Raw genomic sequence first — 17,681 nt, 5'->3', positions numbered from 1 at the left:
TCTCTCACACACACTTCACCTGTTCTTGGTCAAAGGGTATAGTTCATTTTTATAAAATGTGTATCTGCCTTGTTGTTTCAGATTTAGGGGGTAGTTGTTGATTCCCAGCGAGCTGAAAAAGGTAGCAGTTCTGCAATCATTTGACTCCTAGGAAGTCCTAGGTGTATTCTGTCAGAAGCTATCATACCTCACCTGACGAGGAAGAGGCATGGGTGGATGGAGATCAAACCTTTCCATTCTGCTCGTGCAGTTCCTGAAAGTCACTGGTTATTTGGCTTCTGAAAACCTGCATGTTGAATATTCTGTTGTCATTTTTATCTTGGTGACAGCTCAAACTGTGGTGGTATTGCTGATGACTTACTTAAATATGCTGCTTGTCTGAGAGATAATTACTTATTTCCATGGTGTTACTACATAATGGAATTATGTATTACTACATAACCTGTTTTTCTTCTTGTAGTTTCTGCAGTCTATGATTCTACCCTTAATTTTAGAAATAATGAAAATCCAACATTGCTGGGAGTTCTAAATGGAAAGAAGTATCATGCAGATTTATATGTAAGGCAAGTAATCAATATTTTAATTCCTTTTAAGCTGGAGCGTGTACTTGAAATCACACTTGGTCAAATAAGGGAATGTTTTCAAGTGGGTAACAGAAAGAAGATCTCTACCAACCTGCCATAGCATGAAAATTGCTTTTCACAACTCAGGGGTAGCTGCTTACCCATCCTGAAAAGCTGTTACATGCAGGGTAAACCTGGCTAAATTTGCTTTGTTGATTAGCTGGGGACTATCACAGATTTCTTCATAATCTCCTCTGTATTTGCTTGTTGAAGTGCTGTAGGTGTTGCACAAGTTAAAAAAGGTGAAAAATGTATTTAGTCTTCTGTCAGATAATCTGTCTGTACAATGCTAGTGCTGTTCATGAAAGTCAAAGTATTTAATATTCTTTCATTTCTCTTGTTTACCATTGGCAGGCGGATTCCACTAGAGGATATCCCAGAAGATGAGCAGGAATGTTCTATCTGGCTCCACAAACTATATCAAGAAAAGGTTGGATTTTTTTGTCAAGACAGCATTTGTGAGCCACTAGTGCATGGTTATTTGTAGTGCCAGTAGACCTTTGCAGTGTTCATGTGTACAGTGTGCATAATTTGGAGGCTTGGGCTGAGTTTGTTTTCAGGGTGAGTGCTCTGTTTCCTTATGTGCAAACTGATCCTGTGCTTATGATTGCTTTCATTTTGTACACAGAGCAACATGGAAGAAAGCTTAAACAAGTCTTTCTAGAGCAGTTTTAAGCCTCTTCTTTAGAAAGTTGCATAAGGATACAAAAATCAAAATTGTCTTACTGCCTTCTGATTGGTAGAAAGACCCCTTCCCCTAAAACACACATTCTAAATCAAGAAGTAATTTGCAGGCTAAATAAGACATTTTCTTTAGTTCATTAAAATTTTTGTCCCTTGTTTTACCTTTCCTTTTTTACCAAGGCAGACATCCACCATTATAATTTTTGTCCCTTGTTTTACCCTACCTTTTTTACTAAGGCAGACATCCACCATGAAAAGGACAGGCTGATAAATTGTTTTCACACTGTGGGTATAGAAGACATGCATTTAAGATTCCTAATTTCATAGGATTGGGAGAGAATAATTATTGTGTTTCTAGATGCCCAGTAGTTTGGGTTTTTTTCATTTTTTTCATTTGCAAATGCTTTCATATGAATCCTTCCTCTTTCACAGTCTGTTTCTTCTGGGCTGTTTTTAGAGTGTTAGAGATAGTTGTTGGGGGATGTGTTTCTTGAGTGCACACAGCAATCCCATTTCAATCAGTGGGAGTCATAGGTATGCACAGCATGAGGGCCTGGCAGCTCACTTTGCTTCAATACCTTGATCAAAGTTATATATTCAGACTGGTATGCAGCAGGGCTTTGGATTTAGAAATTATAGAATATAGCTATGCTCTGGTTTCCTCTTACTGGGACAGCAAAATTCTGCTGTGCCATTTGTGTCCTGCTCCTCCCAGTACACCACATTAGCATTTCTGTATTGACAGTGCCCTGGCAGTTTTCAGTTTCAAACCATGACTGTTTCTGCTGTAATTCATAGCTCCTCTAAGCAGCTTGCTTACAAGAATGTGGAAAGGAAATGTGTCTTGAAGCCTCAAGTGTAGCTCTAGTCCCTTTGCCTCTGATCCCCCTTCTCATAGTTTGTGCTCCTAACACCCAATTCACGCACAGCCCCCAGCACCTCTGCAGAAAAGCAGGCTTTACCCACGGGCCCATGTACATGTAAGTGGTCTTTTTGCTCAGCATTGCAGAAGTCCACTTTCTGCTACTATGACTTTGTAGCCCTGTTTCATGTCCCTGAGAACTATTCAGACATTTGCAAGACAAAAACGTAAGTGTAAATGTGGGGATTGTTTTCCTCAATCCTTTATTACATAGTTGCAGTAATTTACTCCAAGATTTTTCTGTTATTCCCTCTTTGGCAGACACTCAGTTGCTTCTAGTGCTACCAGAAGTTGCATCTATACTTCATAATATTATATTGTACAATATATCATAGTATTCATCATATCTGTTCTTTACAACAACTTCATTTGCTGGTTGGTTAAGTCTCTGGTTTCCTATTTAAGTACAGGAGTGAAGTTTTGCATCAAGGAGTGAAGTATGCATTGTTCAGTTTTCCATTCCACTAAAACCTTTTTTGGTTATGTGAATATTTTTGATTGATTAATGCTGGAGGGAGTTGTTTGTTAATGTTTTGGTTTGGGATTTTTGATGATGATTTTAGTTTTTCTCTGAAGGCAGCTGTTTTACTTTAGTGAAACTTACTTCATTGCAGTCATTCCTGGTTTACTGAAGCCCATGTCTTTGTAAAATCAAACTGGCAGAATATAGAGCAGGGACAACTTCTTCCAGAGTTCTGAGATGGTGAAAGCCCACCTGCAGGGTAAAAATACAATTTTGTTTCACCTTTCTGCCCTGCATCTTAGAAAGATGACAGGCTCTTAGGTCAGATAACGAAAAGCAGTGCCCACCCAGGTGCTGTTTCCAAAACTTAATTCTGTTTCAGATTATCTTCAGAGTCAGAAAATATTTATGATATAATGTAAAAAAATGTTATTCAAAGGGCAGTAATTCATTGCAAGGTACACACTCATCCCCTGCTTTGTCTGTTTTGGCTGCAGCACTTCACTTGCTGTTTCAAAGTAAGACAAGATGTGCATGCTGCTGGAAAGCAGAGACCCTATTTTAACACACATTATGGTTCCCTGTTCTGTTGCTTATTCTCAAGAAGTTTAATAATTTTGCAGTAGTTTCTCAAGACTCACATACAGTGTACTGAATTATGCTGTAGTAGCCTGATTTAGTGGCTGGAGAGTGCCACAGGTACTGAGGTCAAGGCCTGTGCATCCAAGCTGATCAGGACTGCACAGCTGTTGGAATAAATAATGAAATCAGCAGTTACTGGACATGAAGGGACACTGATTTTTTTTTATTTTTAATGTATTTATTTCCCCATATTGACATTAGTAAAGGAGTGAGAGTCTTCAAGAAAATATTACTCCGTTGATTTTTACCTCCAAGCTACTTCTCTGTGAGAGCCTGTTGTGCTTATGTTCTTGCTAGTTATCACTTCATTTTTTGGCTTAAGTCACTGCTACAAATGCAGTTCAACAGAGTCCTGCCAGATAAACAGTGGCATTGTGCTGCTGCTCTAAACCAAAGACTATTCTTTCCCAGGTTTACAGTAAGTACCATCTCCATATGCTTCTTCCTCACTGGGGGTAGATTTTGTCCTTCCACATATGGCCAGCACTGTATCAGTTAGTTCTAAATTATGGCAGAAGTTCAACTGGGGTTGCACATTGCCTTCTCTTTTTATTTTTTTTTTTTTAACTGCCATTGCTAGAAAGGCTCCCTTTGACTTTAACAAGGACTGGGCTGAGGATCTTTTTGCCGGGTCTGAAGAGGTAATATGTAGTAGTCACAACTCTGCTCGTTATTTCATGTTTTTGTTTTCTTTTTTAAATCTCCTTATAGCCTCAGTGCCTGAAGTAGAAGTTCTGCTTGAGAATCTTAATTTTCATTAAAAAGAGAGCAAGCTTCTAATTCTTCTTGCTTGTAAAATAAACTTGGAAAACAGGGCCTGAAAATATATGCAGAAGTGTCCTAGGGAATCAGCAAAGCCTAACTGAAGAGGAGAAGTGTACAGAACTCCAGTGTTTGGGAACAAAGAATATATTTTTGCATACTCGTTCTTTGTGGGCTTCCTCACAACGGGGCAGCAGCATACCTCTGCTGTCAGATGTCCTGGTGGAACGAGGAGGAAGAATCCAGTTAGCCTCTCACAAGGAGATGGATATTCCCTGATTTCTCCTCACTGTATTACCCCTTCCCCTCACTGCCTGAAGTGACTTAAATTTGGTAGAGGCAATAGAAGGGAGCATGTTTCCACGTCAGAATGTGTGATACCTCTGTGAATGGAATTTATTACAAACTGAAAAGAAGCTCTGTAGGCAGAGGAATGAAAGGAACCTAATGTGAGTAAGGTGATTTTGGGAAATGGTGAGGTCTGTTATTTATTTAAAGTCTGTCTTGTTGCTGGGTATCATAGGCACCCTCGCAAAAGCTTTAAGACTGATGACCCCATAGATGTCTTTGCAAGTGAATAAATGCATTTAAGGGTAAGGAATTGTGACTGAAGAGCTGTTCCCCAAGACAGTGGGAAATGTGGTGGAGCTGTTAGCCTTGACATTGTTTTGCCTTTTGCGTTTGTTTTCCATTTGTCTCAAGCCTCTCACTGAGGTGTGGTCAGTGGTTTTGCTGCCCCCCATGCCACGAAGAGCCAACAAAGAAAACCCTGCTACGCTGCTTTCAAGCAAGCCTGTTCTGCTCTCTGTAGTAGCAGGCCCTCTAATGGCAATGCTAGCAGTAGTCAGGAATTCTTCATTTTCCTGGGTACTACTAGTATTTGGAAACATAACTGTGTGTAGTTGTGGCAGGCACATTCTTTTCTCTTTCAGGATTTTTTCTGTCCCACACCGTGCCCGGCCGTGGTTGCAGCCACAGCCCCTCAGGGCGGCTCTTGTGTCCCACTCTCGTCTGAGGGGTGGAAGCAAAAACCCTGAAAGAGAAAAGGGTGTGCCTGCCACATATAGTAAGTTCAGTTTTCTAATGATGAGTAGCTCTGCATTCTAAAGCAGTCATCACTGCACTGTGAAAAGAACTTTATACACTGTGAACTGTGGTGAAGATGGCTCAGTAATTGGCCACAGTGATCTCACTACAATCCAGCTCACATGAGTAAAACACTTATAATTTTTGTAATCTCAATAAAGAGACTACAGTGCTTTAATTACTGCATAATCCGTTAAAAGCTGAATGTTCATTTTGAGATAGATAAAGTGGTAACAGCTTGTAATTGCTCAAGTTGCTATCAAGTAAGTAAAGAATTGTTTGTGTCAGCTGGAGTGTAAGTGTAAAGTTACGGCATAGTAGAAAAAATAGTCTTTTGGTTGATTAGTCTTGGCTTTCCTAGAAGTTTTAGAAACCAAAAACCCTTTCTTTAAATAAATACCATACTTCATTATGATAAAATTCTTTTTCTTATGTCAGTCTAATGCTGACATCATTAATTAACCAGTTTTTTGTGATAACATAGATTAATAGATAGCAGATTAATAATCTTTGCTTTTAACAAGGAGGGAGAGGTTTTTATCCCCAACTACTTTTTATATCTTGGGCTGGTGAGATCAGTAAAGGTAATGCTATTCACCCATGTGTCTTACACAGGAAAGTACTGAATTCAAAATCACTTGTGCATTAAAAAACAGCTGCTACAAAACAGAAAAAAACAACCCCCACTCCATTATCATCCTTGTATTGTGCTTAAAGGTCAAGTCATTTGCTCAAAGCCAGTGAGAGATTTTGTGATGTTTACACACCAAACTGCCTCTAGGGAGGTTCAGCAGCCAAACTTCCTACCACAAGCATCATGGGAACAATGTGAACAAGACTACATCCATGGGACAAAGGCAGAAGCAGGGGTGGTGTTCCTCAGAGTGTAGGACAAAATTATGCCTGGTCATCTTTTCTGACAGGTTTGTGGGTGCTGTTTGAGAGCAGCAGTTGGAGAAAACAAGAGGGAATAGAGGATGCTGCTGAATATGGAGCCCAGACACTTCCCTGGCCTACCTGCAGTGCTTGGGCAGTGGCTGTGGCTCCTGCAGGAGGTTCAGCAGTGATGTCTGCACTGCTGCAGGAGTGTATATCCCATCATCCCTCCTGCTTTCCTAGGCTGCTACATTCTCCAGGTATGACATTTTTCAGGCTGCTGTATGTAGGAGAAAGAAAGTATTTGCACATCAGTGTATGCTTCCCCTTTCCTTTTTGGTTGTTTTTTTTTTTTTGACTCTGTGTTCATTGACTTCAAAGTACAAGCTTTCCAGCAATCAGCTGGTCTTTGATCTTCCCCTGTGGTTACAAGCTTCCAGAAAGAGGAACATCAAAGCCAGTTTTGTTCGCAGATGGGCATTTAATTGTTGCCCTCCTTTGTCCTACTAGGATGCATTCCAGGAAGAATATTACCGCACAGGAACCTACCCAGCAGTCCCTACAATACCACCCCGTCGACCATGGACACTTTTGAACTGGCTTTTCTGGGCCTTATTGCTGCTATATCCTTTGTTCCAGCTGCTCATCAACATGATCAACAGTGGATCATCATTGACACTGGCTAGTTTTGCATTTGTCATTATAATAGGTAAGTTTTCTGATTCAAAACAATTACTTAGAGTGTAACTGTAATAGGATTTCGTGAGATTTGCTAAATATAAGGATGACTTGTGGATTCAACAGCCCATCTAATATGTCCACTCTAGCCTGCACTAGGCTAAAAAGATTCTATTTTTGTTTATTTTTTTATAATTGTACTCTTTTTTGTAAGAGCTGCATAGAAAATGTTCTGTTTCTGTAGAATTCAACAGTGACTTCTTGGTGGGTTGCCTACAAAAGGCTTTCTTTTCTTGTGTTGTGTGCTGCTGTGTTCTACTTAAAATGCTTAGAAGAGAAGCACAAGGATAATTTATTCCTCTGAGAATGCTTTTGTCTAATCATAGTCTGATGTGTCATGCACTGGTAACCCACAGTTTCATGATTTAAGCACAGCCTGTTGTGGCCATCTACTTTGACTTACATAGCACAGGGCATGGCCTGTCACAAGTGATTCGTATAGTTCCTGCGGCAGTTCTGAACTGCCTTGGTTCATATTTCAACTAGTATGACATTTAAGACAAGGAAGGAAAACAAAACAAGGAGCTGGCCCAAAGAAAGGGGGATCTTATTTGGTGTTCTTCATGGAAGCAAGAACCAGGTCAGTTTAGCAAACTGCATCATATCTGGGTGTCTATGAGTGCTGGTTTGAAGAATAAGTTCCCTTCCAGAATAAGCCATAGATTCTTAAAGCAAATACTGTCTGTTACTGCACTGACCATCACCGGTATTTATTACTTCATCGCCTTCACATCTGTGTTTATTACATACAAGCTTGGAAAAAGAAACAGAACTTCACATTCTTTCTGGCTCTGAGAGAACTTGGATACAGAGCTGACTTTAAAAGCCATGTCCAGAATAACAACACAGGAGATAGGAAAATGTGGAACGTTTCCTTGTCTCAGAAGTGGATCTTTGCTCTCTACTCAGGAAATTGTTCCTAGCACATAACATTTCTTTGCATTCTCAGAAGTCTGAATCTTGAGCTAGATTAATCAAGATGAACAAACATCCTTTTAGCCATCTATGAAAAGTTTGATGTGGTAGGCACACAATACTCTTTTTCAGAAGCTGCCCACCAAAACAAATGCTGCATTAAGCTCCTGTTGATGCTTCCTATAGAGGTAATTGGAAAAGGAACAGTTTGTGTGTGTGTGTGTGTGTGAGTGTGTGAGTGTATGCAGGCAGAAAATTCCTTCATGATGCTTTGAGCCAGAGGAAGGAAAATGAGCAAGGGTAAGGTCCAGCATAATAGTTGGTAGATTAGGTGAGCAGGGTAGAGGAAAAGAGAAGGGAATCCTGAGCTCTTTTTTTCATCTGGAGAAACTGTTGGTGCTTGTTACCCTGGAAATGCTTTGTGTAAAATGTGTAAGAATTCCTTGGGGCAGCAACTACAACTTAAAAGCCTCTTTTTCTACCCACCTTGCTTGTTGGAAGTCATAAACGGTGCCTCTTCCTCTTCTCTGACTGGTGAAGAGAGTGGGAGTGTAGAGTGAGCACTGTGGTTGGGGTATGCTAGGAATGGGAGGCAATGGGTTCAAATCCCTGTTGCTTGCACTGAAAGATGAATCAGCCTCCCCTGTGCTCCTTTACAAAGTGGGTAAACAGCAGTGGGTGGGATGAGGTGTGACACCATTGTAAATGCTACTGCCTGGCAATTTGCTCGAGGACATTTGTTCTGCGTTTGGAAGAAGTGCTGGCATAGTCTGTTGGCACTGGATTGTGGAACAATGGCCTGTGGAATGGTGCACTGAGTCGTAGCTATTGTAAAATGGTTTGAATTTTTCATCTTTCCTTCAGCATTTTCCTCTTAATTCAATTTCTTCATTCAGCAGACTGGTTGGTTGGGTGCCATTTCAGAGTGCTTCATGCCTTGTGTACCCTCCACAGGGAGCCTCACACCATTATTCAGGGTTTCTGGAGTTTAACCTCAGGGCTGACTGCTTTACTGCTTGGCACTATCATTTGTGATGGTTTTGGATTTAGCCCTTTACCATTTAGTTGAGTGACATCACACCCTCACCCTGCACCCTAAGCCTAATGCAATCTTGCCATTAGTGACCTAGGTCACATCTTTGTTTATCAAGAAGTGAAAGAAAGAACCTGTAAAGAAAAAAAGCTATGATGCTACCAAGAATAGACGGCAAGAATTACCTTCTTTTCATTTCTTTCTCCTTTTCTTGTTCCCCACTTAACTTTCTTCTGTTTCTAGCCACAAGGAAATGTTAATAAGCAGGCTGCTCTGAGTCATCTCTTGAATGCAGTGATAATCCAAAGGATTTATTCTCAGGTTATCTGTAACACTGGATATACCAGAAGGCTACAGCAGCCTGCTGCCAGAATGAACAGCAGCACTAGGGGTGAGCTCCCAGGCTGCCAAAGCCCAGCAGAGAACACCTTGAAGGGTGTGTGATGTGCTTTGCTGCCCCATACATGCCTACCCTGCCTGTGGGCTGGTGCAGCTTGCAGCCCTCTGCTGGCTCTGCAGCACCTCTGTGCTCAGCAGCAGCTGAGTTCTCATTCCTACCTGGAGTGACCAATCCTGACCAATCCCACTTGCCTGGGATTTGCCCTGCAGTGGAGGACCTGTGGTAGAGGCTGCTGCCCGATCAGACTCAGCCATCTTTTGCTGATGAGCAGGGAATGAGAAGGATGATGGCACTTATGAGCAGATAGCAGCCACTGTGAAGCTGTGGAGGGAAGAGAATCCATGGGAGTGGAAGAAAGCTCAGCCATTAGTCAAACCGGACAAATCACAGAGCTGGTTTATCCTGGTTGCTTAAAACAGGATGTGTCATTATGTGCCAAAAAAGCAACAGTTACTTTAGTATATTGCAGTCTGTGTTTTGCCATATTCTTTTAAAATCAATGTTATTGCTACTTGGGAATAATTGGTCTCCTTCTGTGGAAACAGGAAAAAACCTCAGCCCAAGCTGTCACATTGACTTTTGTAGCCAAGAGCTGAGTTTCTGTAGGAAGACCATTCTCCCTTAACTGTGTCCTGTATCTTGAGGGGGATCTCTGTCATGAATGTTCTGGATGTGATGCAGCCATCTATTGACAGAGGAGCAGCCAGTATTTTATTCCGCAGTTTGTCTCCAGCTTTAGGCAAGTCTCCAGAGTGACTCCTGCAGTGGCTGGGAGACAGCAGAGCATGGGCACAAACACAGCTTGGAGGTTGTGGCTCTTGGTGGCAGCTGGAATTGTCTGCCCAGCACAGCCAGTGCGTAGCAAAGCAGGGAGGACTCCGTTTGCTGCCTTTCAGTGGGAGTGGTAATTGGTGCCTGGTGGCTTAACAATGTAAAAGGAAGGTTTTTTTGCAGACTGGAGGTATTTATCAGAAGACAAAATCAGCTCTTCCCATTGCTCCTAGCAGACCTTTTCTTACTGTTTGTAACTGAAGCACACAGGTAGTGGTTTGGTTTTTTTCTATGGCACTTTGACAGCTCACCTGATACTCCAGAATCAGGAACTCTACTGCAGTCCCTAGTACCCATTGTAGTAGATTGCTGGTTTGAAGGGTGGGCTTCAGGACCTGATAAAGGTGCAGGTAAGCACAAAATAAACCTTTTGTGATTGAGCAGAGTAACTAGGAGGTTCTTTTACCTGGTACCCTCTGCATTGTTTCTAGATTGTAATTTATCCTTTGGATAAATGACAGTCTGTCCTTTGGATAAGTAAGTTTCTGCTTATTGTGCTCTCCAGGAGAACACTGACTGGCTTGTAAGTAACTGGCTGTTCAGGTGGAAAGAACTCCTAAGAAAAATGCTCCACTTGAGCTGGAGTAGAAGGATAGCAATCCCTCAGACCCTAACTCTGAGATCTAAGCATGAATAACCAATGTATGTACAGCTCTGCTTGGTTCAGCTCAAACTCTTTCAGCCCTAAATAAATGACATTCTTTATACTGTGAATGCTGTCCCGTTGTGCTTTGCTGTGCAGCAGTTTGGCCGTTTATACTCCCAACAGACATCACACTGTGCTCGTACCTTACTGCTGTTCTGGGACTGGGAGCCCTTTGTGAAACTACTTGAATCAATACAAAGCATTTGCTGCTCCAGAGGATAAATACTCACATAGTTTGAGGGACAAAAGTGTTCTGAAAACCAGCTTTAGTTTCACAGGACACATGGCAAGAGATGTAGGTACTTAGCTCACAACAGCTATTTAAAACTTGGTGCTGATATTTTGGTGTTGAAGCAGTAAGCACATCTGTCAAATGTCAGTATCTGTATTTGACAGCAACTTCTTTTTTTTTCCTCCTCCTGCTTCCCCAGTCTCATTTGGCTTCAAAGAACCAAATACTGCATTGCCTTTCATGTTTTGATAACTTGTGTTGAGGAGAACACCCACCCTTCATGCTCTAGAAGTAATTAACTGTAAAGCTGTCAACAGCAGTTAAAAGGGGATTGTATGAAAAAGATGAGGGAGTTTTTAAAGGGAGCAGCAGCTATTCCATGTTTAGTGCTAAAAGCACGGTGGCATCTGGGTTGATAGCATGGGGCCAGCAGCTACATATCAGTCCTAGGCGAGAGAAGCGTTCCCTTTGACCAAGAGCAAGTAGCTGGGAGCCAGTTGGGAGGCCATGGGCCGCTGTGTGTGTGCTGTGCACTGAGTGGGTGGGATCACACTGCACACCTGGGGACGTGGCAGTGTCCGGGCATGGAGTGTGGAGCACAGGGCTGGAGCATGGTGTGACTCGGCAGCGAGGCTGGTGATGCCTGCAGGCTGAGATGAATGGAAGGTGAGGAGGGGACAAGCCAGCAGGGTTTTGTAGTAAGTGGTACAACAGGATACAAACCATGTGCAGGATTATGCCTGTGTCAATTCTGCCTTTTGGTGGAGCTGCCATATCGTCTGGCCTTTCAGCCTGGTGCCTAGAAATTGGGGGAATTGGGGTGGCTTTACTTTTTTTATGTGAATGTGTTATTTGTTTCTTCTACTTCATAGTATGTAGGATAGGGCCTCAGTGGAAATGTCTACCATTCATACAGTCTTTAGTTGTACAAATTTCAATTCCAATGCATAACCTATATAATTCAAGTGCAAACTACATGTGGGAAATTTTTATGCCCCCGCCTGCTGTGCTGTTTATAGCACTTGCTGTGCAGTATAAAGGCAGGGCAACAGATGAGGAAAAAATCCTTAGTTGTAAGAGAAAAGGTGGAAATACTTTGAGCTAGGTTTTGCTGAGGGATGAGCTACTACATGTGGAGGTGGTGATTTTCTTGGAGCTAAAATGTGTTCCAAGAAAGTGATTACACTCTTGGCTCTCTTGACTGTGTCAGTTCTGCCCTCCTTGAGCCTCTGGCACTCCAGGAGGCAGAGCAGGTCCTCAGCAACCTCCTGCATCTTTTGGATGCTGAGAAATGGTGGGCACAAAGATGCAGAAGCTCAGTTACTTCAGTTTGCTGTGGAGTACTACAAGAATGCTTCAGCCAGTAGCTTCTCTCATGTACTTCTCAGGGTGGTCTTAAACACAGCTATGAAGTTAGGCACTGCTGATTAGTTACTGCTTCATCTCCCTTTCTCCTCTTTCTTGAAGTAAAAAGCCTGAAGTTCCTCCTACTACAGTTGTATGTGAAACAAGAAGTGAAAAAATCCTTAAATGTGAAGGTATCTCTCAGGTCTACACTGAAGCTCCAGGAGAGCTGTGGCGAGGAGGCAGTGCAGGGACAGAGCAGTGAGGCAGCCCAGCCTTGCCCCACTTTGCTTCCACATGCTTGGCAAACATAAGGAGTCCTCCTTGCACCCCACCTTCCCCAGGTTGCTGAGGGCTACAGGGTGAAATGGGGATAGAAAGCAGTGGCAGCTTCTGCCAGGGAGCAAAGGACAAAAAAAGACATACTGAATTAGTTGGGTTTTGTGTCTAGGCATTCTTGGAACTGGATTAAATCCCCAGTATGGTGTGTGGCTGCTGTAACAGCTGCTCTTATTTTGCTCTGTGTCCATCTCCAGATGCCGTTTCTATCCCTTGTGGTTAAAATCTTAATGATTTCATGCTTACTGTTATCTCATGACCCCCGACTGCAGGCTCCGTGTTGAATCTTTCTCTTGAGTTCCCCAGCTCATGGCCAGTTAAATGTCAGAGATGGTTTTCTTGCTTTCTTTCTTGTCTGTCTATGAGCGTGAAGCCCTTAGCTTGTCTAAATGGTGTGTGTTTCTGTTCACAGACTGACAGTGGAGTGCAAGTGACAGTGAGTGCCCTCAGAGCCAGCTCCCTTTCTGGACTGTTCACTGCACAGCTCTGCCTGTGAGAGGGCCCTGCTTTCCTGGCATCCACAGGACCTGAGGGCAGCCCCATGGGCAGACCAGCTTCTCAGTGTCCAGCCAAGCTGTGACATTACTGTGACTCATCCCTGGTATCCAGTTACCGCTTGCACACTAAAAACTGCCAATTTACTGACAGACTACACAACACGAGTCTGTAGTGATGACTCTTCGTGGCCCATGTTGTGCCAAGTAGCAGCTGGTAAAGCACAGGGCAGCACTGTTTGCCAGCTGCCAGCCTCCTCCCCTTCCAGGCCTAAAGAGCAGCAAATGCCAGGATATGGCCTTGTGTCAGCCCTGCGGTTCACAAGGGATGCCTGCTAGTGGCATGAAACCTCTGGATTCTCTTGGTGAGCTCAGGCACTGACTTAACCATAACAAGTCCTTTGGCTGGTGAGAATCCAGAGTCATCTTAGAGAAGTAAAGACTGATGAGAACAAGACATTAAGAGCACCTCACCTTACTGTCACCATCAGTCAGAAAGAGAGTGGGACGGGGAGGTTTGTGGCTTTCTTAGGTTTGTTTGGTTTGGGTTTGGTTTTTTTTGAAAGCATTCTGAGCAGAGGGAAGATGTTTGTGATTTCCTAATAGGTTTAGGCCTGAAACAAGCATGGCAGTTCTGAACATGTACGGTAGCTGAGAAGAAGCTTGAAGAGTAATAGATTTTGGGCAGCTGAGCCCCTTTACAGAGAAACCAGATGTGTGAGGGAAGGAGTTTAGGTTAAGTCGCATTCAACTTAGTCACTTTAAGTGCTACAGATAAATAAAATAATCTTTGCACATGGTGAATTATTACTGAATAATCTATAAAAGTCTTTTAAATTAACCTGTTTTCTTGTAATGAACTACCATTAACAAATACCACAAATTACTTTTTTTTTTCGTTTATCAAGATCTGAAGTTCCCTTGTGCTTGCTTGTGCTCTTTCACACGTGGGGCTGTTGAAAGCCAGCAGAATTCCCTTCCTGTGGCATGCAGAGCCGTGCACGCCTGTGCCTCTCACACCCATCCGTGTCCAGCCTGAGGCTCTTCCTTGATGAAATGTCATAGGCAAATAAGTTGATGTGGAGGTGTGGGAGCATCAAATGCACCTTTCATCCAAGGTCTCTTTCATGATGCTACACCAGTACAGATCTTCAGGCCGAGCCTCAAACAGCTTTAACTGTGTTTGTTTTGCAGCTTCTGTTGGTGTCAGATGGATGATCGCGGTTACAGAAATTAACAAGGGCTCCACCTATGGCAACAATGACAACAAGCAGAAACAAAAGTAGCACCTTCAGAGACTGCTTCAATCCAGGGGGAACAAATGCAACTGCTGAAAACTCTTAAGTGCGTATCACAGTTCTTCAAATGAGATCAGAGGATGAATAATTGCCGTGCATATCTGAATTTGTGCTCCTGTTGTTTTCCTCTGGGGTTTGGGCTGGATGACATGCTGGAAAGATGCACTCCTTCGTATACTCTCAACAACAGATTTGCACATGTGTGGTTGGTTTGTTTTCCTATGAAGTGTCTTAAGTTTTGAAGAAAAAAAAAAAAATTCCAGCGTGCTCGTATGAAGAGACTCTACCTGGAAACTAACCAGAGGTACAAGCTTTAATGTCAGAAGATTGTTACAAGATGATTAAACTTGATAGTTGTGTAGCTCACACAGTTTAACAACCATAATCTGTCAGTGTTTAAATACAGTACAGCGGGATGCTGTGCTTGGTTGTAGCAGTATTGGACTGAAGCAGCTCTGCTGAACTGGCAGAACTACAGTGGAGATTTTGTACATCCAGAACTTATTCCCACAGTGTGCACTACATGGGTCCTTTAAAACTTCAGCCAGACCCTGGACATCCAGACATCGGAGCCTGGCAGTAGCAGAACCTGGATTAGAATTTGGCCTTGTGGCCTGAGCAGAGCTAAGTTACCCATTGCCCTCTCTTTCCCCAGGCCATACATCTGAGGGATAGCTGAAACTTGTAGTTCTTCAGAATAAATGTAATTTTTAATTTGGAAAAATTGAAGTAGTAAAATTCCTTTTGGCTTTAAATGCTACTTAAAATTCCAGGCCATCTTAATAATTTCAGAAAGAAAATAACTGGGCATGGTGTAGTGGAATAATGCAAAGTGTGCAGAATGTATTCCCTATACCCATACTGTTGTGATCCTAATTAACCTGCTTGTCTGTCTTTTCTGATAAATTAGTTTACTTGGTGCCTCATAACAGCCAGCCTGAAGTAATAGTAAATTATTTTCTTCTGAGGAGGAGGGGGATCTAGGAGAGAGACCTAGGACAGTGGTTATGGCTGATTTTTTTGTCTGTCTTGATCTGACACCCCTCTAAATTAAATAAAACTAGAATCAAGCTCTGAGGAAAGAGCGGTTGCTATGACATTCCCAGCACCAATTTCAGAGCAACTGTTCCCTGTTTTTAAACTTCCAGAGTTAAGGATCTGCAGGTTACTAAAAAATAACTTGTTTAAAGCAGAAGAAAAAAAAGGAAAAGTGGGGACATTAACTAACAGCAAATATGATTGGAAAAAAATCACAATTTTTTAAAGTCTACAGATCCTGACACTGAGCAGTAGCGGTTGTGATTGACAGTTTCAAAGACAGTCCATATTCACTCAGCATAGAGCTAAAACCATGGTAGTCTTTAGTGAGGAAAGTGAGTAGTCTTACTCCAGCAGCTGGTATAAAAACATTGCTCTTTTCATGTAGTAAGACTGAGGCCAGAAGAAACAGGCTAATACAACAATATGAATCATTCCATGAAATATGTATTTGCTATTCAGTACATCAGATAATCTAGAAACTCACCTTTTTAATGTGCAGCACCTAAAAAGATGAAGTAGTGCTTTTAGCATGGGACAGTAAGTGAAGGTTAGGGATAGTGGAGGCAGTAACATTTACAAGATAAAGGAAGGCATAGGCAGTGTGAGGGACTGCTCTCAGGGGCTTTTTGCCTCACACATCTTGTGGATACATGCATTCCCTATGTTCTGAAGCTTTCAGGAGCATCTCGTTCAATGTCATGAACAGAAACATGGGCTCAGATGTTTTTAGAGCCCAAGAGTAGAAAATACTGTAATGTTTACAAATACTGTAATGTTTAGAGTGCCCTGTAACACTCTTAACAGTGAAAAACTGAGTATTGCATCTTGTAGTAATGATCAGGCACATAACAAGCCAGACCTGAAGCCATGGTACACAAGAGCTGGAAAATGGATGGGAGGGGAGAAAGGAAAGGCCTCTCCAGGACAGCATTTTACTGTGAACATTAGCTGGCAGGCCCAGTGGCCTTTTCTCAGGGTGGTAGGTGAGCAGTTCTGAGCAGCAAATACACATTCCTGGAGTAACAGAGGCTCTTGTGCCTTCCTGAGAGCCACAAATTTAACATGCAGTAAGGAAGACATCTGGCATTCCTTATGAATCTTAGTCCTTTCCCCTCCAGCTGTGTACAGTGCCCTTCTCCCAGAGGAAAGCACCAAACAAGTAAATATTTCTGAAAGAGTGTTAAGATGATTTTATACCCATTTCCCTGGGACCAAGAACAGGCTGAGGGCCAAACATGCCACGCCTGGATCCATCCTCCTAAGCACTTGTGCAAGTCCTGGCACACCAATGAGGCCCTTCCAGCACTCACTGACAGAGAAAGCTTAATGGTCCTTGCCAAAGTTAAACTTCTGCAGTTCACTGTATTAAAAGAATGACATAGGTTATTAGGAAGCAGTGTTTGCCCCTCATCCCCACAAGCAACTGTATGTTCAAAAACTGCCTTAACAAAATTAGTCTTAATGTTTGTTTATACAAAAATAAAATTATAAAAAGCTAATATGCAGTGAATGAGTTTTCTTTTGGTTGGCAAGAAAAAACTGGTAAGTTTGTGACCTTTATCTTGACTCCTAAAAGCTGTCCACAGTCCCTGTTTGTGCTCAAGGGCACCTGAAGCAAGGCAAGTGAGGACACAACTCAGATACTTCTGTTACACTGCAAAGTGAAGCACACTGTAAGCTGGGGGGACACTTTTACTTCAGGTACTTTCATAGTCCTTTACTGAGGATGACAACATACTTCCCCTCCTATCACACAACTGAAGACAGAGCACTGAAAAGAGGGGAACGTCTTTGTTTAAATTTATATTTTTTGAGAGCCTAAATACATGCACAGATGACATGCACAGCAAGGCTCATACTTTATCTAGATAGAAATGTCAGATTTTTTTGGTACCTCCTTAACAACTCACAGTACACCTGTGATTAATCAAGGATTTGTGGATTAAGATGAGAGACAAGACACTAGAATATAAAATCAAATATTTACAGCAAGTTTTAATTTACCTATTTTAAATCTAAAGCTGTAACAAGAATATGTAAACTTGCATTCATGTTTACAAGTAACAGTTTTAAGTCACCTGTTTGTAGTAGCAAGTAAAAAACAAATCACCTAGATCATGTACTGCAGGCTGTTTCTTCCAATTGCTAACCACTTCTAATCTCTCTTCCTTTTCTGAGGTTGATGACAACTGAGGTGAGGTGGGGAAATGAAAGCCCAGAATCGGAAGTCAGTTTTTGAAAAGTAACAGTAGGTTCTTGCTTTTGCCAAACAGAGCACAAGAATCACCTTGTAGAGTTCTCATCTAAAAGAC

The 17,681-nt window shown here is 42.2% G+C and overlaps 1 protein-coding gene across 3 annotated transcripts in view; it reads left to right on the top strand.

The window, feature by feature from the left end:
• The window catches only part of AGPAT4 (1-acylglycerol-3-phosphate O-acyltransferase 4), a 71,460-nt gene extending 54,592 nt beyond the window's left edge, over positions 1-16,868 (top strand). For all 3 annotated transcript variants that reach the window (XM_021544138.2, XM_021544139.2, XM_077782076.1), the window contains 4 exons: positions 461-563; positions 978-1,053; positions 6,569-6,767; positions 14,225-16,868. In XM_021544138.2, the coding sequence (XP_021399813.1) occupies positions 461-563; positions 978-1,053; positions 6,569-6,767; positions 14,225-14,316 (470 nt within the window). In that variant the 3' untranslated portion in view covers positions 14,317-16,868. The remainder of the gene's footprint in view (positions 1-460; positions 564-977; positions 1,054-6,568; positions 6,768-14,224) is intronic.
• The last annotated feature ends 813 nt before the right edge of the window (positions 16,869-17,681 follow it).

This window comes from Lonchura striata, chromosome 3, assembly GCF_046129695.1.
Source record: "Lonchura striata isolate bLonStr1 chromosome 3, bLonStr1.mat, whole genome shotgun sequence".
Taxonomy (NCBI): domain Eukaryota; kingdom Metazoa; phylum Chordata; class Aves; order Passeriformes; family Estrildidae; genus Lonchura; species Lonchura striata.
Note: the sequence above shows the minus strand (reverse complement) of the source record. Positions and strands in the feature narration are given on the sequence as shown.